At 33.1% G+C, this 25,211-nt stretch overlaps 1 protein-coding gene across 7 annotated transcripts; it reads right to left on the bottom strand.

Annotated features, from left to right (window-relative positions):
• Positions 1-1,631: 1,631 nt before the first annotated feature.
• On the bottom strand, positions 1,632-20,352 carry LOC123919881 (protein MOR1). Of its 7 annotated transcripts, XM_045971932.1 has the most exons (55): positions 20,139-20,268; positions 19,860-20,104; positions 19,577-19,682; positions 19,327-19,450; positions 17,798-17,877; positions 17,533-17,710; positions 17,376-17,440; positions 16,264-16,346; positions 16,072-16,157; positions 15,845-15,958; positions 15,415-15,534; positions 15,091-15,193; positions 14,793-14,929; positions 14,405-14,470; positions 14,196-14,313; positions 13,002-13,042; positions 12,552-12,620; positions 12,355-12,459; positions 12,137-12,242; positions 11,589-11,701; positions 11,394-11,481; positions 11,188-11,288; positions 10,771-10,878; positions 10,532-10,637; positions 10,367-10,446; positions 10,131-10,280; positions 9,961-10,036; positions 9,652-9,776; positions 9,444-9,554; positions 9,115-9,264; positions 8,948-9,022; positions 8,777-8,858; positions 8,545-8,660; positions 8,374-8,472; positions 8,215-8,289; positions 8,029-8,124; positions 7,835-7,936; positions 7,531-7,632; positions 6,821-7,003; positions 6,633-6,744; positions 6,342-6,418; positions 6,179-6,258; positions 5,771-5,830; positions 5,542-5,668; positions 5,222-5,344; positions 5,062-5,139; positions 4,811-4,969; positions 4,531-4,689; positions 3,875-3,972; positions 3,629-3,785; positions 3,435-3,551; positions 3,108-3,203; positions 2,913-2,984; positions 2,553-2,805; positions 1,632-2,395 (listed from the first exon to the last, which is right to left on the bottom strand). In XM_045971932.1, the coding sequence occupies exons 2-55, from the start codon at positions 20,017-20,019 to the stop codon at positions 2,121-2,123; spliced, it is 6,042 nt and encodes a 2,013-aa protein (XP_045827888.1). In that variant the 5' UTR covers positions 20,020-20,104; positions 20,139-20,268; the 3' UTR covers positions 1,632-2,120. The 7 variants fall into 7 exon arrangements, 6 of the variants coding, with proteins under 6 accessions (XP_045827888.1, XP_045827880.1, XP_045827898.1 ...); XM_045971924.1 differs by having other exon boundaries at positions 19,860-20,352; XM_045971942.1 differs by having other exon boundaries at positions 3,689-3,785; positions 19,860-20,352.
• Between the last annotated feature and the right edge of the window lie 4,859 nt (positions 20,353-25,211).

The following is a 25,211-nucleotide window of genomic DNA, read 5'->3' as shown; positions in this document are numbered from 1 at the left end:
AACCCTAGTTTTGAAATATGGATAATTGGATATAGAGAGTTCTGTTTTGGGCTGTGGGCTGATTTGGAAATAGAAATAAATGTAATTGGTGTATACTTGCGGTTCGGTTCGGTTTGGTTCGGTTTTCATAATTGAAAACCGCCAACCGAACCGAACCGCGCGGTTTAGCAGAAAAATCATCCAAATTCATCCAAACCAAATGCGGTTTTTTGCGGTTTCGGTTTGGATTGGTTCGGATTGCGGTTTTGCTTTTGGTTTGGTTCGGATACGATCACCCCTAGATGCCACCAAAGCCTCTGCTAGTAAGTTAAGGAGGCTGATCGGCAGCGCTTAGGACAAACCATGGAAATACTACTAGTTAATCTTCAAATTTCTTTTCTAAACTTCTAAATATAAAAATAAAATAAAAAAATGTGTTAGTTTTACATATTCATCCATATAATTATTACAATCATAGGAAAATGTGTATTTATTGTGTTTGAATGATAATTTTTTTTTGGTCAAGTTTCTATTTGTTTTTGAACAAGATCAAGTTTCTATTTGTTAAATAAAATAAGGACATTTTTTAATAGAAAATATGAATGTATATGAAATTTTATAAAGTATCTTGTATTAAGAAAAAAAAAGTGAAAAAAGTACTATAAATAAAGATGGAAAGAGTACATAAATGTAATAAGGTTAGAGTTCATAGTATTTTCTATTTTTAACATATATAATATTTATTGTATCAAAAAATATATATGATATTTATATTTATTATTACATAATATGAATGACTCAGAGTCATTTATCTTATGGTGAACAGTCTGATACACATTAGATGGATGATTGTGACTGGTCTATAAATAATATTTAATATAGAAAAATCAATAAATATTATTTGTTAACCAACCAGAATCATGTAACCTCAACAAATGCACTAGTATATATTCATATAATATATGTACCGAAGAATTCACCTTATTGTATTAACATTTTGGTACTCGGAGTCATTTATTACATGAACAATTAAAAAGAATGAATTCTTTAAAAAAATTATTGGTGGTGTTATTGTTATGTATTGTTATTTAAATGCATGACTTCATGAGCCATTTCCAATGCATGAGAATAAGAAGATTCAATTGTGTTGTTCATATTCAAATTTTATTTTTTAAATTTTAAACTTCATGATATATTCGTGGTGTCATGAGTTGGTAGGTAGTGGTGTACTGGGTGATTTATATATATTTTTTAATTGTTAGTGGTGATTTATATGTTTGATTCAAAGTAATATGAGAAAGAGAAAACAAATAATGTCTATTTAACTTGTATTCAATTTTTTCTTTTTGTGTTCACAGCATTTCCTTAATTAAAATGTACAACTTTTACATTTATAAATTAAAAATAAAATTCTCAATTTTAGATTAAATAAAAAATTAAATCCTCAATTAAAATATCCAAGTTTGATCTCTAACTTAACAATACTTAATTATCCAACGATAGTACACACTTAGTTTAACCCAATAATGGTAGTCAAAACTTGATTTTCTAGGTCTTGACCAATCAGATATGCGGTTTATGTCACTTCTGTATATATAAACATTCATTGTAATAATCATTTCTTATAAGTATCTCAATGTTGAAGGTAAAAATATGCTGAAATGTAACGATCGAAATCCTATAATGGAAGGACATTAAACACCATGTCCTACAATCATTTGCGTAATTAAAAATGAAATTCCAATGTCAAAATTTTCTAAATAAAAGCTAAATATACAACCCAAGCAAACCCCTATCAGCACTGAAATGGTTGTGATTGGATTGAGTGCAGGGATCTACATAATTCGTGTCACAAAAATACAGACAGCACCACTACAATATACAAAGGTCATGTGAACAAAGGTTGGGATTAAATAAATGCAGGGTCATAAACTGGACTGCCTACAATCAATCCTCTGATTCTCAGCCGCATCAGAATCTCCGTAGTTTTTAATGATAATGGCTCTATTGACTATACTATACATTCAATCTATATCCACCCGCATTGTAAATAATGATTACATGCCACAGCATGAATGGCGTATATGTTCTCAAAATCTAAGAATGGTAAGGAAATTAATCCCTTTTATCTTAATTTCCTCCTAAAGAGGTTCAAGGGATCCACTCTTCAGTCTTTCCATACGTGCTTGAAGCCCTGACAAAGCTTTCTCATCCATAGGATGTACCCCACCTTGCAAAGTATTCTCAGTTCCAACATGTTCCGATGGAAGAGGAATCTGACTATGAGGAAGTGCATGGTTCATGTTGTCGTTAACACTTGTCAATGGCCTAGCACCAGAATCTGTACTCCCAGCCGCAGCTGCTAATTGCATACTCTTCATTTTCTCTCTAATTGCATCCAATGTCCCACTTGTTACTGCAGTTCATAAGTAACCTCTCCAAGTCAATAACAATCAAGAGAAAATCGATTCCAATCAGAGCAAATAACTAACAATCTAACAATATTAATTACTAATATTGACTTTTTTTTATAAAAAAAAAAAACAATTAGGAGTAATTTTTTTTTATCATACCTCCGGCATAGTCAGAACTTAACACTCTCGATGCAAAGGCATTCACAGCCCTATTCTCCTCATTATATGATGATGGGGGTAGATTGAAATTTGTTGGTTCAGTTTTCACATTTAATTTAGCTTCATTCAACGCATTTGCATTTACAGGAGAGAGTGGCGCAAAATCTGGGGAAGATATATTTAAAGATGCTGGTGGAGGAGTAGGCATTGGCATACTTGACGGAGTTCTTCCAGCTGCAGCATTTTTCGCCATCTGCCAAAATGTTAAAGTCAACTGTCAAATACTCACCTGTACTCACAATCATGAATATAGAAAAATACAACACAGGTTCAATTAAGCACATAAGTATTTTAATCAACCTGGGCAAGACCTTCTCTGATGTAAGTGCGAAATGCCTCACTAGCATTTTGAAGCTGATCAAATATGTCAACCTAAGATAAACCAAGAATATTAATCAAATAACCGAAATAAAAGGATAAAATTCAAAGGTTTAATAATCATTCTAGCTTAACCGAAAAATAACATGAAACTTGAATATACACCTAATTTGATACCTCTGGGTACAATTGAGTAATCCGATAAAGTTCATATAGTCCAATTGTGCAAGTTTGCTTCTCCCCAATCTTCTTAAATATTGCAGCCAACTCTTGCTGCAAGGATTAAACAAAGAAAACAATGAATGTAGGGCTTTGAAATAGGGATAATATATGTAATAACTCACAAGGACAAAAAACCCAGTAAAACTGAAATTAAATTGAGATATGGCGTATTTACCGGAAAGCATAAAACCAAGGAAGGTTTTTATGAGCTTATTTGCTGCATATGTTATTATAAATATAAAAAGCCATGCCAAAACACTAAGAGATAATGCTTAATGATACCTTCAACTGAGCATCAGCAGAATGTATTCCAGCTGCTGAATTATTGGTTGCTGAATCACTCCAATGGTTTGGTCCCCCGGGGCCAGATGCAGTCAACATTCTTGCAGCAGCCAGAGTCTGAAGTTCAAGTGTAGGAATATATATATATATTATATAAAGTATGAACAAATTACCCCAAAAATATTAATGCCTACCTCGAGATTAAGCTCAATGTAAGCAAGGATGATAGGTTTAGGGTTTGTATCGATAGGAACCATTGAAAGATGACCCTTTATTGCTGCACCACGAAGCTTAACAAGTTCATGCAGAACAGTTTTCACCATTCGCAATGGTTTGTCATCCGCACCAGCCCTATTAAATTCAAATATTTATTTAAAAAATGATTCTAGTCAAACTGAAAAACAAATCATCCTTAACCCAATCCAACAATAGTTATATACCTTCTCCTAATTTCCTCCATTCCCAAGTCTTGCAAGTATAGATGGATGCTTTGAAGCATGCGATCGAGGTCAACATCATAGATGGTGCTCTGAAGAACCTGAATCACATCAAAATGTATGTGAAATGATGCAGCAAACTTTAGTAGTGGTGAAAGTGATACAGAAGAAAGGTTCCTGTTCAGGAATATTTTCATTGGAAATTTAATGCTTAGTTACTTTAAGTCCTTTACTTTAATGGTATTTACTAGTATGTTAAACTAGGTTTTTAAAAACAATGACTTATCGCAAACTATGAATATTCCACGAATTTTGAATAATTTGTTTAATTTCTCAGCTTTTGTATTTATAGAAGTAATTATTTGTATAAAATATTTTAGAATGCGGTCATCTTGCAATGTGATAAACCATTTTCTGGTCTTCCAATATTCTGAATTGACAACTATGGATGGATAAAAAAATTCCGGCCATAATCATAGAAAATTAATCAAAAGTTACCCACATAAAGACAATTAGATGGAGAACAATCAATGGAACAACTGCGATCTCATGTCTCGGATATTTAATCAAGTCCTATAATTTTTTTTTAAATTCCAAATAAAAGATTATTTGTTCCTTAAGATTATGTCCATTAATATTTTTGCTGGGTAGCAGGTTACCTTTGTAAGCTTTATAAGGCATTTCACAACCAGATCAGAAAACTTCTGATTTCTGGTAGCAAGTGACTCATTTGGCGCTGGTGAAGGCCACCTCGATGGATCTAGTGGACGTAAGAGATTAATTAGGACAACAAAAGATGATGTTCGATCTGCGTTATCCTGTATTGATGATAATTAGTCAGTGAAATAACTTGTACTTGATTTACAGCATATGAAGTTTCATTTCAAACAAAAAAGGGGGAAATAAAAACAAATAGATTGAAAAAAACAAGTCCCTTACAAGAATCTTAAGCATCAATACATTCAGTGCTTTCAACAACTGGCTACCATCATCCATACGAGGAACATTATCATCCAATAGCCACAGAAGAAGCTCGGTAATGAGACTGTCAAGAGTGCTCTCTTTTACAGCATGTGCTAATCTTTTATTTTGAAAAGTCTGTAACGGGCAAAGGATTTGTAATTGGAAACAACTATTGAAAGCCATAATAATATCAATATACCCTAAGGAAAAATGAAAAATAAATTTACCTGCATGAGCGTGTTGAGCACATATTTACAGGACCGCGATGAAGCTCCAGCCAAACTGAAGTCAAAAGTTTTTGCAACCTATATTAAATAATGAAAGAAACGTTAATACTGTTAAAGATTTCTTTCCAAACAAGGGAATTTATTGCTAAATCTAACTTGCCTTATTTGCAAGGCATGAAACTAGCCTGTCTGCATCTTTCTCAAGTTCATCCATAGCACTGCCTTCTGGATCACTAGTTGCCTGAGCTAACTCATGGCAAACAACTTTCATTCCTTCAACTGACTGCATCACAAAATTATTTTGAAAAACAGATGTAAAAGCTCTATTTCCCAAAACAGGTAAGAATAGGAAAAAACTCGAATGATATGCATCTATATTGTGACCAGAATTGTCATTTTAGAACGCAGATGACAAATGCAAGAATATATTGTGACGAAGATATTCATAATAATAACAAGAGGCCGTGCTATGTCATCCACCTGCTCGGGAGAACCGAAAGAAATAATGTCTAGTGCTTCATTCCAATCAGTGGGGGTACTGGCAACAGCCACAGGACGAGACATCAATTGTCTCTCAATGTTACTATCTGGTTGAGCATAATTTCTCCTGACAATAAAAAGCAAGATGATTAAGAAGAATAGAAGCAATGTAATTTTTTTTTGGTGGGTTATTTGGCTGCAAAGGAAAAAAATAGACATATTTTCATACCTCAATAATGGACCAGCAAGAGATCTAGCCATTTCTCCACTTTGCTCTGCGACATCAGGCCTGGTAATTGAAAGAACATCTTTAATATTAATTTTAAACGTTGAACATAGAAAAAGAGATTAACTCGTGTATAATTTACACAAAAAAACTAACACCTTAAGAAATAAAAAAGATTTCAAAGGTACTAGAGAAAATTATTAGTGCATTCCAAAAAATGTTACAAAGGAAAATCAAGGTTCTTGCGCAAGCTAGGGCCTCACCAAATATATTAACAAAAAATCAAGGTTCAAGAGTCCAGTTATATTAATGTTTTCATATGGTGGTCACAATCAGGATATCAAAGCTTAGAATTAGAAGATATACAACACATTAATTATTAGCTATACAACAGAAAATGGAAAGACTTGCCCATTTTCCCTGACAGAACGCCGTAAAATAGCCCTCGCTTCCCCTGGCTTTCCTTCCTTTTTCTTTTCCATCTCACGGACCTAAACAAATTACACCCCTTTACATTAGTAATGTAGCATATCAAAACAAAAAGTAGGGGGAAATTAGAAAGGTAAGAACTTACCTTCCACTTAAATCTATCATCTAACATGCTTTTTTGAGCATCTGTTAGTTTCCCAACAAATCTCCATATGTCCTCACCTGCATGGCAAGATCAAAATTAAACCAAATTTTTGCATCTTAAATCTTCAGGTGAAAGATAATCACTTCATCCATAGATACGGATACAAATGAATGTGTCATGTAGTTTAAATATTTTAAGAGGAAAGACGTTTAAAATATTTAAAGAGGAAAGACAGCAGCCCAAGTTTTTTATAAGTGATATGAAGATGGATTTCTCCAGAGTATACCATACCTAGAATCTTATAACCGGTGGCAAGTGCATTTAATGCAGCTTTCCTAATATCCCCATCACGTTCAGCCGTTAAACTTGCAACAATTTGCAATGATTTCAGCTGCCCATTAATCTGTCCATATAATGCCAGGAATAAATATCTAAAGAAAATACTGAAAAGAATAATTCATTAAAAGCATCAACGATACCTCAGCCCCATGATGATCAAGAATAAATCCTACAAGATCAGCACATTCAATTCGAGTCCGGTTGTTCTTAGAGCGCAACCCTTCCAATATATAAGGGAAACATTTGGATGCGGAATATACCACAACAAATTGTTTAGTCAGCTCCCGCATTTTTTCACGTACTTTCTCAATGTTATGCCCTAACTGCAACATTTACAAAATATCAAATGAACTTTTACTTTCATCTGTGAATTAAATTAGTCATTTTATGTTAGCACCCAAGCAAGTACACTGCTAACACCTACTTACTACATATACTGAAACAAAGAATTGACTAAACTCTGACAAGCACAGATTTGCTGAAATATTGATGTCTACTGGTTATACCTGTGAATTTTCAAAGAATCCATAACAGAATTGTAACAAACTTTTATTTCAACAGTTTCTATTATTTCATTGTGTGTAATACTGTTATGATACAAGTATACTCCCTCCGGTCTTAAATATAAGCAAAAGTCAAAATGTATTTGGTTCAAATTTAGACTAAATACGCTTTGACTTTTGCTTATATTTAAGACCGGAGGGAGTACATAGGCAACACACTGCACTTGCCTAAAGCAGTTTCTAACTAACTTTTCTAGAGTAAGACAGATTAGCTAGTACTTAATCTACTGTATTACAAGGGTTAACTGCATACACTAATACCAACTATTAAATTTGTTAATACAAACCTTCTCTACAAGGCAAGGAAGAAAAATTGCCACTTCAGACTCTGTTAAAGAGTACCCATCATCCTTCAAACTGTCAAGCAGTTCAGGAAGAAATTCCAGCACCTGCGCAATTAAATTCCATAAATGTTAACTTAGGACCAATATAGGGTCCGTTTTCGGCTTATATACATAAGCTCTCCATAATAGCCTATAAAAACAACTTATACCTTATAGTAAGCACGTAAATGATAAACCCCTATGCTATAAGGGTTAAATTAAGTTGTTTATCCAAACAATGAAAACAAAAGAGAAAGCTTAAGTGCACCTTTAATAGACATGTTGTGTTTGATTTGCAGAACTGCAACACAAACCACCTCAAGAGAATATCCAAAACTTCTATAACTTCCTTAACAATGGATGGAAGTGCCTGTGAGGTGCAATAGAAGATTGTATATAATTAACAGTACATTAAACACAGGAAAAGCACACAACTTATTAAGAATGTGAAAAGAACAGCACCTTCTGCAGAATTTCAAGTCCGTCAACTTGCTTCTTAAAATCTTGACTTAAGAGTCTCTTATGTAAATCCTCTCTGAAATACCTCCTCATATCACTCTGTAAATTGTGAACATTTATTAAAATTCAATAATTAAGGAAACTTGAGTTACGCATGATAATTCCCAACTCATCAAATAGCATGTCAACCTCAAGATCTTGAGTTTGCTCAATTCGTGGATCTTCAAACTTAAACCTTCGAACAACCAATCTCTCTCTATCTTCCTGCATGCAAGACGATTGACAGTTAAACCATACATCTTTTGAAGAATTTAAGTAATGTTTGATAAATACTTCGGCCAACAATACCTTATTTGAATCATTGATATTTAGCAAGGCCTGAGTTTGGACTGCTATATCTTGAACAGATATTGGTTCCGACTTGGCACCCTTTATTACCCCGACTCTCTTCATGATGAAATGTACAGTTAGAGATCTAAACAAACGAAAGAGTAATCAACAAAAGAAAATTCCACATACCGAAGATACAGATCTATTTCCAGGTTTTGAAACACCACTTGCAGTTGATTTCCCAACCTTTGTAGCACCTTTCGATGTTACACTCACTGAAGCTGCTCTGGCTGACTCGAATGACTCTAAGGAAACACGTCAAGGGCAGTGCGTAAGAAAGCGAGACGTGTGAGGCAAAATAGTTACCAAGATAAGCATCAACCATGTGTAGCAAAATAAGCTTTGTTACCAAAGAACGCACCTTGAAAACCTCCATATGGTTTTATCTTCTCAAGAACAAGTGTCAGTGCTGGTCCATGAATGTCTTTAACAATCTTTTCAATCTAAATAAACAAGCAATTTAATTATACTTGGTATCACGTGAATGTTGAGGAAACAAGGAATTAAAAACTGGCATTTTTGTCACACATACCATTTCATGCCCACTAACTCTAAGTATCTCATTAATACAAGTCTCTGCCGCCTTGCGAACATCAGAGGATTTATCCTACAAAGGAGCCATCACAAATTTAAATCCAAGTAAACTATGCATTATAACGATTTGATAATGAAAGACAGGATTGAGTAGCCAGAACATACAGCCATTGCAGAAGAGGCTGGCTTCAGAAGTTGAGCAGCTTCAGTAAAACTACTTAACCCAGAAAGTTGCCTGGATAACCAATCAAAAAGATCTTTACGCCCTTCAGCGCCAAGTTTAGAATCCACCAAAGCAATTGCAACATAAGGAACCTACAGTAACATCATGTTTAGGACAAAAGACAATAATAATAATAATAATAATAATAATAATAATAATAATAATAATGATAAGAATAAGAATAAGAATAAGAATAATAATAATAATAATAATAATAATAATAATAATAATAATAATAATAATAATAATAGAATACAAAATCAGGACAGACCATTTTATCAAGATGAACAGCAGCAAGCCAAGAGTCAAGAGTATTCAGTACACATTCTCTCATGTGCTTCTTATTGTCCCCAAGACATTTCAATATATCCGACAGAATGCCCTGAAATAAAACCATTCAAAAAGTTAAACTTTTAAAAACAGAAATGCAAAATTAACAACAGAAAAGAAAATAAAAAAGCCGAACAGAATTCACTAACTTTGCTTGACTTCTCAACAGCTTGACCCATTGCAGATGCAACATTACCAATTGTTGTCAAGGTAGCCATGACTATGTTTTTGTTGCTATCATTGAGCCGTCCCCTAAGAGCGCCAAATAAATCACCTGGTAATACAAGTCATCACTCAGCAACAATTTAAAAGATCGACAAACATTATAATGAACAGGATAAAACCTGAAGAGTTAATAAAAAAAAAAAACAAAGCATGCAAGTCCATGATGGAAGGGGTAGAGAGTCAAAATTCAAAAACTTTTAAAAGCACAAAATACAAATGTTTGTATGACGTACCAGTTCCAGTTGATTGAATGCGCTTATTAGCCTCTTCCAGTATTTTGTTTACAGCATCAACAGACTCCATACGAACCTACATTAAGGGAAAAAACAGAGCACAAAATGTGATGCAACTGAAAACAAGCTAAAAATACAAAACAAAAGGTGATCTAATATTTCAATCAGACCTTCCAATCAGGGCTTTCGAAACTCTTCAAGAGAGTCGGAGTAACCTTTCCACTAATATCTTCACGAGGCAAGCTATCCAGCCCACCAGCCACCAAGGATGAGGATGAATCTGATGCCCTGACAGTTTTTCTGGGAACTGCAGATGCACCCTGAAAATTAAAACAAAAATAAATAAATATCATAGCATTAGGAATCATGATACAACATAGAAGTTACATCACCAAACACAACATACCTCAAATGGGTTCTTCTCGTATTCGGTGTCAAGAGCACTCAGCAGTGCAGGCTTAACATCGGTGAGAAACCCTTTTATGTCTACAAGTGAAGAAAACATTAATTAGATCTAACCAACCATAAGAAATAGTGAGAGATAGAAATTTGAAAGTCAACACAAAGTCACCTGGACCAACAAATTTATGCAGAACACCCAAGAGTTTAATTGATGCATTTCTAGTAGCAGCTGCACTTGACTGCAGACCAATTTCTTTAAGAAAATCAATTAAATCCTGCAAAAGAGGACTTGCATTAAAATTTAGAAAAAATTGCATATAAAAAAAATCTATAATAGTAGTATTTAAATTTAATACATACCAACGTTAATATAAGATAACTTAATTACCAAAAAAATAGATAACAGACCTTAAGCTTTAAAAGAGATACACCAAAATCCTCAACAGCAGAAACCATCCACAAAATTCCCTCACTAAGAACCTTAGGATTCTTATGCTCCTTCATGATCTTATAGACCTACAATAAAAATAACAGTTTTCAAAAAATTATTTGTTTAGACATAAAAATAAGTAAAAGCAAGATGCTGTATAGCCATCTTATCTGTTACTCCAATAAATTCTGTGACATTTCAACTTTCAACATAAAAGAAACAGTTTACACTATAAAAATAATAAGAAAGCACTTTTATATCTATATTTATATATATAGGCAGATTCACCTCATGCCTTTCAATCCATTATCATAAATTTTTCATATAGACAAGCCTGGATCACACTTTTGCCCAGTAATTAAAAGATATTTCCCATAAAGAACAACCATACTTACTCTTTCAAAAATGAATCCTGGACCAACTGCTTCACAAAATGTAGTGAGGCATTTCATAGCATGTGCACGTGTCTTAATATCTGCTACACGCTCACATAGTCCTACATAAATGGAAACAGAAATGTGGTATCGAATCAGAATATCAGTCATTCATAAAAGCAAAGACGTGATTATTGGTAAAAGCAAGCACAAATGATAATACCCACCCGAAAGACAAAGTACTACACACTTCTTTGGGAATTTAGTTGCAGTTGAAGCTATATGAGTGGTAACTTCAATAACCTGCTGTTGAACCTGCATAAGAATGACAAGCGCTTAGGGATTTCTTGTACTACCCATGCTGTTTTGAAATAGAACTAAAAAACAAATCATCCAAAATCCAAAAGGAAATACTTCTGAACCTGAACATTTTTCTCGCCCCAACCAGGCAACGTGCACAGTAATCTAATCAATATTTCTACAGATTGGTCAAGGTTCTGTAAGCCTTCAACTTGCTGTTTCAGCGAAGAAATGGCTGCAAAAATTTAACTTCAGCAACCTTACTCATCAAGCATGTATAAAAGACATCGAAGGAAAAATCAGAATATAAAGTTCCGAGGGTGGATGAGACGGACCCAGTTTCAAGGTACTCTCAAAAATACAACAAAAATAATCTTTTTATAGATGCCCTAGATGACTAGACCTAAATGCATGTCAACAAAGAATAAAATGAAGTAAATACAATAAATGCAAAAGCAACCTATTGTTTCCAACTTAAAAAACAATGTCAAGGCCTAGAAAATATGGAATAATAAATGCCAAAAACTTAAATTATCAATTTAATATGAGAGTGTAACGATGGTATTGGAGAGTAGATCTTCAACCAAGATGTTATCAATCGTTCTTCCAACATGATTCCTCCTCCAGTTTTATATTAAACAAAGTCACAACCGAATAGATGATTACCAACCTTCAAGACGCTCCTTCCACACAGCACTTTTTAATAGAGCGATGGTATCTGACTGTATAAGAGAACCTATTCGGCTTTCAATCTCTTCAAGACCCATCTCAGTGGGCTGCATGCATTCAAATACACAAAGGTTGTATAAACTGTCATTAGATAACTACATGACAAATGTAGCGGCAGATTCAAATCAGAAAGACAGCAGACAAACAATATTATATTACCTCAACATCTTCGGGTGCTTCAATCGTTTTTGCAGCCTTTTGTGAAACTCCATCTACTTTTTTGTTTGCACCAGACTTTACAACCCCCCCTTTCTTGGCGACGGGCTAGAATGAGTAAAATGTTCAAAAGAGTAGCTCATCACATGCATAAAAAATGATATCATACCTTTAATTACAAGCAAGCAGATGTTACTTACCACTGCCTGAACAGGTCTCTTTCCACTAAGCATACTTGCAGCTGACCTTTTGCCAGCTCCTTCAGAAGTCTGTAAAAATCAAGGAATAATGAATGTTTGTCTCCAAAGAAACATTTCAAACTTGTAAGTTTAAACAATAAAAAAAAGTTTATTTGCTATTTTTAAAATGTTTCACAAATTCCTGTACCACTGACTAGTATTTGTTTCCCCTAGCACTGTTAACAGCGAAGTCAGTCTCGTGATACATTTTATTTATGGTTACCAAGTTTTGACAAGAGGGGAGTAATTAAGGAAAGGACATTTGTCACAAAAGAACTTTAACACCATATTGAAAAACCAACATCTTGCATTCAATCACAAAATAATGAAGTTAAAAATAATCACCAGGTTACAACGCATTAAAGAAATGAAACTAAAACCCAGATTTATCAAACTAAAGTATACACCCACCTCTGCAGAAGATGCACTTGCACGTGTATTTTGCACAGAAGCTGAAAGACCATTATCAAATGTCAGCAAAACAACTGCAACAAGTACTCTAAGTTTGGAGGCAAATAATCAAATTGCAAATATAAATCAAACTAATTAGACAAACAATTGAATTAGGAAGATTAAAACAAAATTCGGTCACACGAGATTTAGTGAAACTCATTTTCCAATGTCATTGGCAAATTGACAAGAATTGCATTACGCATTTACGAGTAACTAATGACGGGTTGAGGTATGTATACGTTGAAATGTGATGATAAGAATAATTTTAAAAATCTAATAATTGTTAATAACATCACTACATCTGGATTAAAGGGCACAATAATAACCAGGATTTGTAGCCTACTCCATTGTCTAATAAAGGTCAATTTGTTCTAGCTTGGGAGGGTGGTCCACAAACACTAGGTTGCTAAGTAGGTGATATGCAATATGACTGAATCTCATCCCCCTATTTTGATAGAGAAATCCGTTACATCAGTAAACAGGGATTGTGAATTGCACATGACACCCTAGTCTTCCGAGCCTTTCTTTGTGCAGGTAACTAGTGATAAATGTAGTCTCGGATAATCTTTCTAAGGTTGTGGTCAGTCTCATTTATCTCATACAGGTTTAAGAGCAATCATAAACTTTGAAATTCTGGTATGACATAAAAGTCTCTTAAAAGCCTTGTTTTTGCCCTGCCATAAGGTCTTCAAATAGATCATAAATTTTTGGTTCAATTTATCTAATACAGGTCTAAGAGCAATCATATCCTTTGAAATTCTGGTAAGACATAAAAGTCTCTTAAAAGCCTTGTTTTTGCCCTGCCCTAAGGTCTTCAAATAGGTCATAAATTTTCGATTCAATAAACTTAAAGCCTCAAGTATAAATTAATATAATATTTACATTTACTTAAAAAGATCAACCTGTAAGGACAACTTCGTAGATGGCCTAAAGCCTGGCTTTTTACTGATAAATAGACTTTGGAAAGTCTTGGCCAGGTTTATGTAATAAATAAGCATGGCTTGGCTGAAGTCTAATGTGGCCTAGGGCATAGACCCCTATTGGGATACCTAGCCTATTCTCGTCACTATTGGTAACGTAATATGGTCCCTTGTTGCCTTTCCGCTTCCCATCCAACAGTATTTCTTTTCCTGTGATAAATAAGTTACAAACCTGTGGAAGAACCACCAGGCACAGCATCTTCAGAACCTGAAATCATTTCTGAAAGCTTTTTCCTTCTAACATCATCAAGTTTCTCCAATGACCTCTCAAGAGGTCGCATGCCAACCGACTACAAGAGAATGAACAGTACATTACTCACAACCTCAACAGCAAAAGCAAATTAGTAAACATGCAAGCAGCTTAAATTGTCAAATTTTTACCTTTGCTATTGCTGCCAGTGCAGAAAAGGCAGCATCCCTAACTTCAGGAGTTCCGTCATTTAGACACTGCAAGATTCAGATCATTAGAGTTTGCAAAGTAACAGACAAATAACACTTACAATTTGTTCTGTTCAACAAATGACAGCAATTTAGGGGTGTAAAACTAGCCACAACAAATGAACACAATTTTAATGACACAGTTTATTACAGAAAGTAAAAGCGTTCCTACACTAAGAAAAGTAGGGGTGTAAAACTAGCATTTAAATCAAGCAAACTTAATCTGCTGAACAATATGAAAACTTGTCCCGATTAAATTTATTCAAGAAATATAACATGTTAACAGAAGTACATAACAGAAGTATACAGAAAATTGAAAAACATAACTAACCTCCATGCAGATTGGAACATAATCCTTATGCACCTTCGTAATAATAGCCTTGTTACTTGTTTCAATGCAAAATGTAACCCAGTTCATTGTTAATGATCGCACAAGAGGAACTTTGTTTTTTGTGGCTGTCCTAACATCTGTAACAGATCAAACATAGTATACTCAATAAGATGCAAAAGTACAACATTAACCGATAGCAAAAACAAAATAAACTAAAGTGCAACCAGCATAATACAAACAATAACTTAAAGCACTCATCAAAAGAAAGCTCGGAAATAATCCAGATGGGAGAACCTGCCTTCAACAATATCAACAAGGCTAATGCATCCTGCTTTGTGCATCGCTTGAAGAGTCTGAGACAATGCCTCGGTCATTGTAGGTTTTTTCTCTTTCAATTTTTCCTATTCAACAAAGAAACACATTAAGTCAGCATTATTTCAAAGTGAGGAAATTAACAATTCATGCCACATAAACGACAAATAACTATTTACTTTAACAAGAACTTCCATGTTCTTACAAGCAAAACAGGCAATAAAAAACGAGAACTCGCAGAAAAATGGGATCTTAAGCGGGCATTATTTCAAAGTAAGGAAAATAACAATGCTTTTTGAATAGTACTTACAAGTAAAACAGGCAATAAAAAACGAGAACTCGCAGAAAAATGGGTTCTTAATCCACGAGCAAGATTGCCAATGGCCTGGATAGCTTCAACAGCAACAGCAATATTCACATCTGTAATAAGCTGCAAGCAAAAACTAATGGTTTAGCTTTAGAAACATGCATCGATAACTGAGACATGCAAGTACAAACACAACGACAATGAGGCAGTAACTAGACATAAATGGAAATATTTTATGTCTAAATCTTTTAATGTACACATTTCAACTGGGAATCTCACTTGAGCTTCAACACAACATATATCATAATTATATTCTAAAAGTCATTAGGAATCAGACACAATATTTGAGTGGAAATATAGATCTCCATACTATGTACAAGCTTAACAAGAAATATAGGCCAAGTTTTTCATTGTCATAAAACATATGTAATACCTTCTTTAAGGTCCGACAAACTTCAGAAAAATCACCAGGGGAAATTCTTTTGGTTGATGCAAGTTTCGTTAGCTCACCAACAGCCTCCTTCCGTTCAAGCCATTTGGTAGCTTTCTAAAGATTAATAAGATTAGAAGGGGGGAACGAAAAAAGAACCAAGACAGATTCAATGTGATAAAAATAAAGGTATTGGTTGCTAGAGAGAGATGTGGCAGAAAAGAACTGACCACTCCATCCCAAAATCCTGATTTCTCCAGAGGAGTCAAAATATCAACAGGATCAACAAGCTCATATTCATCTATTTCTTGAGGAGCTGACAATAAAAGAGTTGCAAACAGGTAGGCATGTTAGTGCCAGAGGAAAAACAAACCATATCTGAGAAAAGAGAGGATGCTCTATCTCTATCATCAATTACATACCATCAGCCCCAGATTCTTCAGCAGGGCCAGGACCCACAACCTCAGATATAGTTTCCTGTTCAGGTTCCTTGTCTTGCTCAGATCTAAAAAATGGCAGAATATATTAAAATGGTATCACCCTAATTCACTGATTTATAAGTATACAGCAACATAATAAGCAAAAAAAAAAAAAAAAAATTAGACAAATGTGTGTTTCAAATCAAGTGGCCCGTGTGATTTTCTATGGCTGGATAAAAGGAGTTAAAATTGGAGACATTACTAACAGGAAAAATTATGCCAGAAATTTGGCTCAAGTAAAATGTCACATTAAAAACAGCAAGAAAGCTTTTCAAGTCTTTAAAATTACTTTTCAAATAGTTTTCATTGTAAGCAGGTTGTCTAACATTTAAATTATACTGTATGTTTTAAAGAAAAGTTTATTATCTACCCTAAACTATGAAGCACGGATAAGTTATTTTTGGTGCTGTGTCGTATCTCGTGCGTGTCAGATACAGGATACGTTCAGATACACCATAAGTAACTTTATGGGTTATTATTTATTTCTTTTTCCTTCCTTGAGCAGCAACACAACATTTTTAGAAAATTATTTGCAATTTTTATTTTATATAATTAGTAATATCTGAAAATTATGTACTTAGTTTGGATTTTGGAAGAGAATGAGTTAATTTATTATATATATACTAATATTTTGTAAATATTTTTTATTGTATATAAACATATCTTATACTATATTTTTTAAGGAATAACGTATCACAGTATCGGATATGTATCGTATCGGTGATTTATTGACCCTAGATAAGCTCTACCTTTTAAAGGAATAAAATTTTGCTCATTCTCTATCAAACTGACAAAATATATTGAAGACTGTAACAATATTTTCATGTTCAGCTCTAGCATTAAATATTGTTTCAATGGTCCAGACAACATTATGATATCTGAAAGCAAAAATCGGTGGAAAATATTAAAAAATAAAAATCATAACATATACAAATATCATATCTTAAAAAGCAAAATGAAAATGGGGATAAAATTAAAAATGCTAATAAAATATATATGAAGAAAAAAGAGAATAAACAGGTTCTTCTCAATGCACTGAAAACTCATATATCTACCTTATTTTACGACTTGGCTTTGCTGTTCCGGTAACATTTACAACTTCCGCTTCCAACTCTTTTTTCTGTAGAAAAAAAAGGGAATTGGATGCTTTACAGTTTACATAAGGAGGGGAACATAATAAATCAAATAACTAGGAGGAACAGATAAGCTTACCATTGTGTCTCTCATTTTCTCAAACAAGATTGATTTTACATTATCTTTACCGATCCAGCGACAAAGTTCAAGAGTCAACCCTTTAGAGGATGCACGAACATTTTGATCTTGGTGATCAAAGAGTTCCGGAAGCATCTTCAAAATTCTTTTTGGGGGCACAATTTTAGATCCAAATTCACTAGCAGCATGAAGACGGATAATTATTATTATATGAGAGCAACAAGATAGAAACAGATATTACAGATTTCGCAACAGGATTCCAAACCTTAAAGCTTGAAACATAACATCTATTGCAGGCACCACCGCTTTAGCAACTTTGTTCTTTATCGCTTTCTCCATTGCATCCTAAAATTACCAAAAGCTTTGATAAAGAAATGGTGAAAAGCATGACTACTAGACGCTAAGCTGTTGATGTGTAAATTAAAACCCCCAAAAAATCTTAATAACCCCAAGCATAGAATAAACTAAAAACAGTTAGGGGGAACAAACCTTTGAAAATATTTTCCTATTTTCGTTGACAAGCAATTGAATGTAACAAACCCTTAAGAAATTAATTTTTGTAGAAACTTATTACGATTTAAATTTAAAATAATCTTACTCACTTATGCATCAGAAAAATCACCAAAATCCTTAAGAAAAGTAGAAAAATAGATGTATGACAAGTAGGTACAAGATCACTTCTGCCTAATCCCCAGAGAGAACTCACAATATAAAAAATATTATGAACCAAAACAAGGAAAATATAAAACACTAAAACAGGGCTAAATGAAAGCAAAAGTTTGCTAACCTTGGAAATACAAAACAGAAATGGAGCAACAAAATATATAGTTTCAACAAAACTAATTTTCATATCGCATATGATAGAAAGTATGAGTACTTGAATTCAAAGGTTTGATAACCTCATATATACACAACAAAAAGGGAGCTCTTTTTTGTGTGTTCCAACATAAACAGGGTTATACAGTATAAACTTTCATCAAAAAGAAATTTCATATTATTAATGGAAACTAACTTGCACATGCCAAACCATTAGGAAATTAAATATGTATAAATTATTAATTAAAAATATGAAATTATAAAACAGCCGGGCAATCTTCTTCATAAAGAATGGGGCATCGGGAGGATCAAACCGTAACACCGTCATCCACTACTGTCTTTCTAGAGAACTGCAACAATAAACATTTCCATTTCGAGGATATATAAACTCAATTCCTAAACGTGCATCAGTTTACATACTCTAGATTTTGAACATTACAAAACAAATAAAATGCACAATGGTACCTAAATTACGTAAATGTCTAAATATTTTCACTAACCGATATGAAATACAGAGTACAGAATTTGTAAAAACCAGCTACCAGGGACAAATCACTAAATTAAGTCAGAAGTGAAGCAAGAACTTAAGAATTACATTTTAATATGAATGTCACACCATGGTTGTAAAAGAAAAATGAAGTCCTTGTGTTGAATATATAGAATCGCACCACTACCCGTGTGCTGGGAGATAGAGGGAGAGTTTGTCATTGTGCAAATGCCACAATCAGACACTAAATAGGAGACAACATGCTAAATATCAACTTTATCTGCCCATATCAAGATGCAACTAGAAACTTATATTGTAATCATGTATGCAACAAGTTTCCACAAACATTTTAATAACTTAAACTAACTAAATTTAGAGAAAAAATAGTGCAACCCTCACTACTAAAACAAAACATGTGATCAACCTCTAGTCACCGAGACACAAATGTCAAGCAATCCACTAAAGAGAAAATACACTAAAAAGAAGAGTACCAGAAAAGCATCCACAGCCTCCAATTCCACCCAGAGCAAAAACACTGCCTGGGCCTTCTCTACCGTCTTTGGCCTTCCAGTCAGACATTTCGCCACAACAGCATCGCAAACTTCCTTCCCAAACCTGCCTCGAAATTCAAATTAAAATTCAAACTCACGCCAGAATGGTAACTTCAACAGAAACTAAAAATCAAACAAAACATGCAATTGAATATGAAAACTAATACAAAATGAAGCACGAAATTATCACCTCCCGGCATCAGCATCTGCAGCTCGCAAGTAAGCAATCAACGCATCGAGTGCCTTCTCCTGCACAGGGGCATTCGAATCCGCCACAGTCTTTTTAAAAAAGTGACCTGCCAAATTCAAAATTCAAACCAAAAATTAAAACCGCACATCAAGATCCAATTCAAAATGCATAACAATAACTATTCCACATAAAACCGCATCCAGATCCATCATTCAGAGATCAGGAAGCATCGTTAATCATACAAACCCTAACCAAAAACAGAAAGAGAAAAAGAAACACTAACCGAATTCACGGATGCGAGGATCCTTAGGATCGGTGATAGAGTCACAGAGAGAAGCCAAATCGATATTCGCTTCATTTCTAACCTTCCAGTTCTTGTGAGCGAGACGATCCTCCCATGGAAGTTTCTTCGCTTCCTTCAACAACTTCTCTTCCTCCGACATTGTTGTTTAATCTTTGTTCGCAGTGAAACCCTAACGATCTCTGCGAATGCGAAGAGAATTCTAGAGAGAGAAACAAGAGAGAGAGAGAGAGAGAGAGAGAGAGAGAGAGAGAGAGAGAGTTTGGTGGTTTGTTTTGTATGCGGCAGGTGGCAGTGCCGGCGAGAGGGAAGAAGAAATATAAAAAAAAGAGAAAGAGCGTGTAATTGGAATTGGCTTTTTATCTTCGCTTCAAAAACACTGCAACAGAGAAATGAAAGAGATAGAGAGAGAAAGTTATTTTTAATTTTCTTTTATTTTTCGTTGTTATTTCTCCTTTGGTTTCGTCATTTGTTTGAGACGTTTTTTTAACGCCCACATTCGGTTAATGACGGAGCGTGCAAACGACGTACGGAATTTGAATTTTAAGCACGTATCACGGACAGGACACAGTGCAAAACTCTAACGGACTAATTAATTAGTAAGTAGTAAAACTAATAATTAATTCAGATAAATAAATAAAATAAATGATAATATATAAAATTACAATTTAAAAATGATAAATTTGATGAGAAAAATATAGTATTAAAATTTAATTAATGGATGCCAGTGTATTAAATATCTTTCGTCAAAAAGAAAATGTAAATATCTTTGCAAGCAATATATTATTTGAATCCTAAGATTTTTATCTAGTATTTTGTATTGAGCACTATTCTCTCATTTTAATTTTTTTTCATAAAAATAAAATAGTAATTAATATGGTGTTATTAGTAAAAGAAAAATATATACACACATATATTTAATCACAGTGTCTCATGGTTGTTTTTAACTCTGCATAAGTTGAGCTTTTAGAGTTTAAAATTTAACTCTGCATATATAATAATATAATGTTTCTACCAATTGAATTAAGCTTGCAGAAACGAAAATAGATTGTTTCTAATATGCACGGATAAAATAGTCTAACACAAACCACATTGCACAATTTTATACTTCATCATTTGATCAATGAGTTTCCACACATTTCGTTTGATTTAATGATAAAAACATTTATTGATGCAATTGTAAAATATGTAAAACTTATCGCACTTGTATATTATACTATATGAATGACTAATAAAAACATGGTTATTTTTCGTTTATCGATTCAGTGTGTGATTGACGTTGAACTTGATAGAAATAACTATGGTCAGATCCCTACAACTGTGACCGAAAGGGGTCGGAACCAAGTAAAAAACAAAACATGGTTACCTTTGACAATGGATAGTGATATTGACTTGTCCTCTAACATATCCGAGAACATTTCTTATAAAAAATTAAAAAAAATGGAATCAACTCAAAATAGTTCTAAATTTTTAAAAATAAAATAAAAATAGTTCAATTTTAAATTACCGATTTAGTTCCTTAAACTGTTATAACAATTTTGGCTCAATTTTTAGAACTATTATTACAGTTTGTTAACCATATAATCGGTCCTAGTTGAGACCTTGTGCAAGATGAGTTGTAAATAAATCAACCATACTATCGTAATCAGATAATTACCGGGTATTATTATTTTATTTTATTTTTACCGTCAGTTTACTCTGATTTGGGGGTCAATTCTGACATCAAGTGGTTTTAGCCCCTCTCGATCGCAGTTGCGTGGATCGAACTGCGATCCTCTTTATAAAATTCAGTATCAATCACTACTGAACCAACTAACGATCGGTAATTATCGAATATTTTAATTGTGACGCACTTAACTTATACTAGTGATAATCGGATAATTATAAGCAAACAAATTGTTAGCTTTTGCTTAGTACAAGATTGAAGATTCTCTTTTTTACTTCAAGCGGACTACATAGACACATTTCCATTTTGCAGAGGCTAGTACTTTTCCTACTTTTTTCACGTGTACAAAAAGAAAATACTAATAAAAAAAAAGTATACATTAAGTGTATGTTATGTTAGGCTCTAATATGATTGTAAGTTGATTTTGAATTAATTAATATGTAAAATTGATTTTAGTTAAATGTGAGTTTTTTTTTATTAAAGTTAAATGTGAGATGAGAGCCGAATAATATATGTTTGTATATATGTGTATGACAAAGGTGATTTTAAAATATTCATCAATGACCTTAAGCAATGCTTGAACATCATTATGCTGATCAACATAACCACTAATGCTAGCAGAGATGTTGGTCTTTATGAACATCACATTGAGACGATTATCGCTCCCACATTTCATAAAGATCGACATCTTCCCGAACGCTAGCCTTTGTAATAGGGGATGGTTCGTCTTTCCGAACAGCATAATCATTATTCATCATTGATAAATGAAGAAGAACTATCTCCTTCTACACCTTATTGTTTTCATCCTTTAGTTTGGGAATTTCACACTTAAACCAGAGAAATTCATAGGCTGCATAGCTGTAAAATTAAATTTACATGCTTATAATTAAATCGAGACTACCAAACAAATAGTATCATGTTTTACCAATGTAAACCATGTTTCAAACTATGAACCTAGTAACATAAAACTTACCTGTGGGCTAAAGTTTTATTCAATTAGATTCATATAACTTAATGATAAAACTATCAAATTATGTTCCCTTTTCTAATCCCTGTGGGTAAATTAGAAAATATAATTTAATATTTTATCCTAATTAACCATACATACATAATAAAAATTCCTGTGGGATAAAATTTACTACGTTCAATATAGTCAATTACAACCAATGTCACTAACATGATTTTAAACTCTTAATATATAATTTTACTTAATTAAAGATGCTGCGGCTACTCCTTAATCAATTAAAATTATATAAATCATATTGACATTTAATTAATAATATTCAATTGCACAAAATGTAACCAATTAATCTTAATGCACATAATTTCATGATTAAAACTTAAATATCATGCTTGAGTTGGTTACAAAAATTAACCATGGAATAATAACAATTAAGTGCGTAAAATAAATGAATTAGCTGCATTGTCAAGTGTTACAGAACTTTAATCCTAAATAAATACAACATCAATGCAATTAAATTTCAAATATTATGCACAGCCAAGTGGTGAGGGAGTTTGGTAACTTGTTGGGGGCGAGGTTCCCGGTTCGAAACTGGCAGGGTCCAAAAACTCTTAGTTTTTTATTTTTAATCAAGGTTGTTTATTAAAATTGTAATTTCACAAAAAAATGGAAAAGGTGGAATCGAACCCACATCATCCCCATAGTTGGTTAACGTATCAACCATTAGAACGCATGAATCCGTTTCTAAATTTTATACGTTATTTTATATTTATAATAACAGCTTTGATTAATATGATATACTTGTCATCTTCAACCTCCAGACGGGTCAGAACGACCCGGTTGAAGACCCACGCGACCCATAACGGGAATACACGATTTCAGGCCAAAACAACACCGAAAATTCATGTTTTAAACACAGAATCATGAATCTAAAATATTTCCATATGATTCAATATTTTTTCTGCATCTAAAAACGCTCTTAATCTGAAATCGAAATTTATGAAAAATTCAAGCAAAACCCAGATTACTAAAGCTTTTGATTTCATAACTATTTTTAACTCTAAATCACATGAATCGAAATTATTTCTATATGGTTTAAAAAATTCTCTGTGTATAAATTAAATAGTTACAAACATATGAAATCAAAAAATTTAGAATGGATTAAAAACGCAATAATCAGAACACGAAATTCTTACATTTGGTATCAGAGCCCTATTTGCCTCTGCCTTGCAATTTCGTGTTCTGATTATTGCGTTTTTAATCCATTCTAAATTTTTTGATTTCATATGTTTGTAACTATTTAATTTATACACAGAGAATTTTTTAAACCATATAGAAATAATTTCGATTCATGTGATTTAGAGTTAAAAATAGTTATGAAATCAAAAGCTTTAGTAATCTGGGTTTTGCTTGAATTTTTCATAAATTTCGATTTCAGATTAAGAGCGTTTTTAGATGCAGAAAAAATATTGAATCATATGGAAATATTTTAGATTCATGATTCTGTGTTTAAAACATGAATTTTCGGTGTTGTTTTGGCCTGAAATCGTGTATTCCCGTTATGGGTCGCGTGGGTCTTCAACCGGGTCGTTCTGACCCGTCTGGAGGTTGAAGATGACAAGTATATCATATTAATCAAAGCTGTTATTATAAATATAAAATAACGTATAAAATTTAGAAACGGATTCATGCGTTCTAATGGTTGATACGTTAACCAACTATGGGGATGATGTGGGTTCGATTCCACCTTTTCCATTTTTTTGTGAAATTACAATTTTAATAAACAACCTTGATTAAAAATAAAAAACTAAGAGTTTTTGGACCCTGCCAGTTTCGAACCGGGAACCTCGCCCCCAACAAGTTACCAAACTCCCTCACCACTTGGCTGTGCATAATATTTGAAATTTAATTGCATTGATGTTGTATTTATTTAGGATTAAAGTTCTGTAACACTTGACAATGCAGCTAATTCATTTATTTTACGCACTTAATTGTTATTATTCCATGGTTAATTTTTGTAACCAACTCAAGCATGATATTTAAGTTTTAATCATGAAATTATGTGCATTAAGATTAATTGGTTACATTTTGTGCAATTGAATATTATTAATTAAATGTCAATATGATTTATATAATTTTAATTGATTAAGGAGTAGCCGCAGCATCTTTAATTAAGTAAAATTATATATTAAGAGTTTAAAATCATGTTAGTGACATTGGTTGTAATTGACTATATTGAACGTAGTAAATTTTATCCCACAGGAATTTTTATTATGTATGTATGGTTAATTAGGATAAAATATTAAATTATATTTTCTAATTTACCCACAGGGATTAGAAAAGGGAACATAATTTGATAGTTTTATCATTAAGTTATATGAATCTAATTGAATAAAACTTTAGCCCACAGGTAAGTTTTATGTTACTAGGTTCATAGTTTGAAACATGGTTTACATTGGTAAAACATGATACTATTTGTTTGGTAGTCTCGATTTAATTATAAGCATGTAAATTTAATTTTACAGCTATGCAGCCTATGAATTTCTCTGGTTTAAGTGTGAAATTCCCAAACTAAAGGATGAAAACAATAAGGTGTAGAAGGAGATAGTTCTTCTTCATTTATCAATGATGAATAATGATTATGCTGTTCGGAAAGACGAACCATCCCCTATTACAAAGGCTAGCGTTCGGGAAGATGTCGATCTTT

The sequence above is a fragment of the Trifolium pratense genome, linkage group LG1 (genome assembly GCF_020283565.1).
Source record: "Trifolium pratense cultivar HEN17-A07 linkage group LG1, ARS_RC_1.1, whole genome shotgun sequence".
NCBI lineage: Eukaryota > Viridiplantae > Streptophyta > Magnoliopsida > Fabales > Fabaceae > Trifolium > Trifolium pratense.
The sequence above is the reverse complement of the archived record's forward strand: the minus strand, read 5'-3'. Positions and strand labels throughout refer to the sequence as shown.

Coding starts and splice junctions, on each gene's coding strand:
- LOC123919881 (XM_045971903.1), bottom strand. CDS start 20,019: ATGTCGGAGGAAGAGAAGTTGTTGAAGGAAGCGAAGAAACTTCCATGG. Junction 14,930..15,090: donor CCTTGTTGATATTGTTGAAG/GCAGGTTCTCCC, acceptor GATCTGTTACAG/ATGTTAGGACAGCCACAAAA. Junction 6,745..6,820: donor TTGATCATCATGGGGCTGAG/GTATCGTTGATG, acceptor TTATATGGACAG/ATTAATGGGCAGCTGAAATC.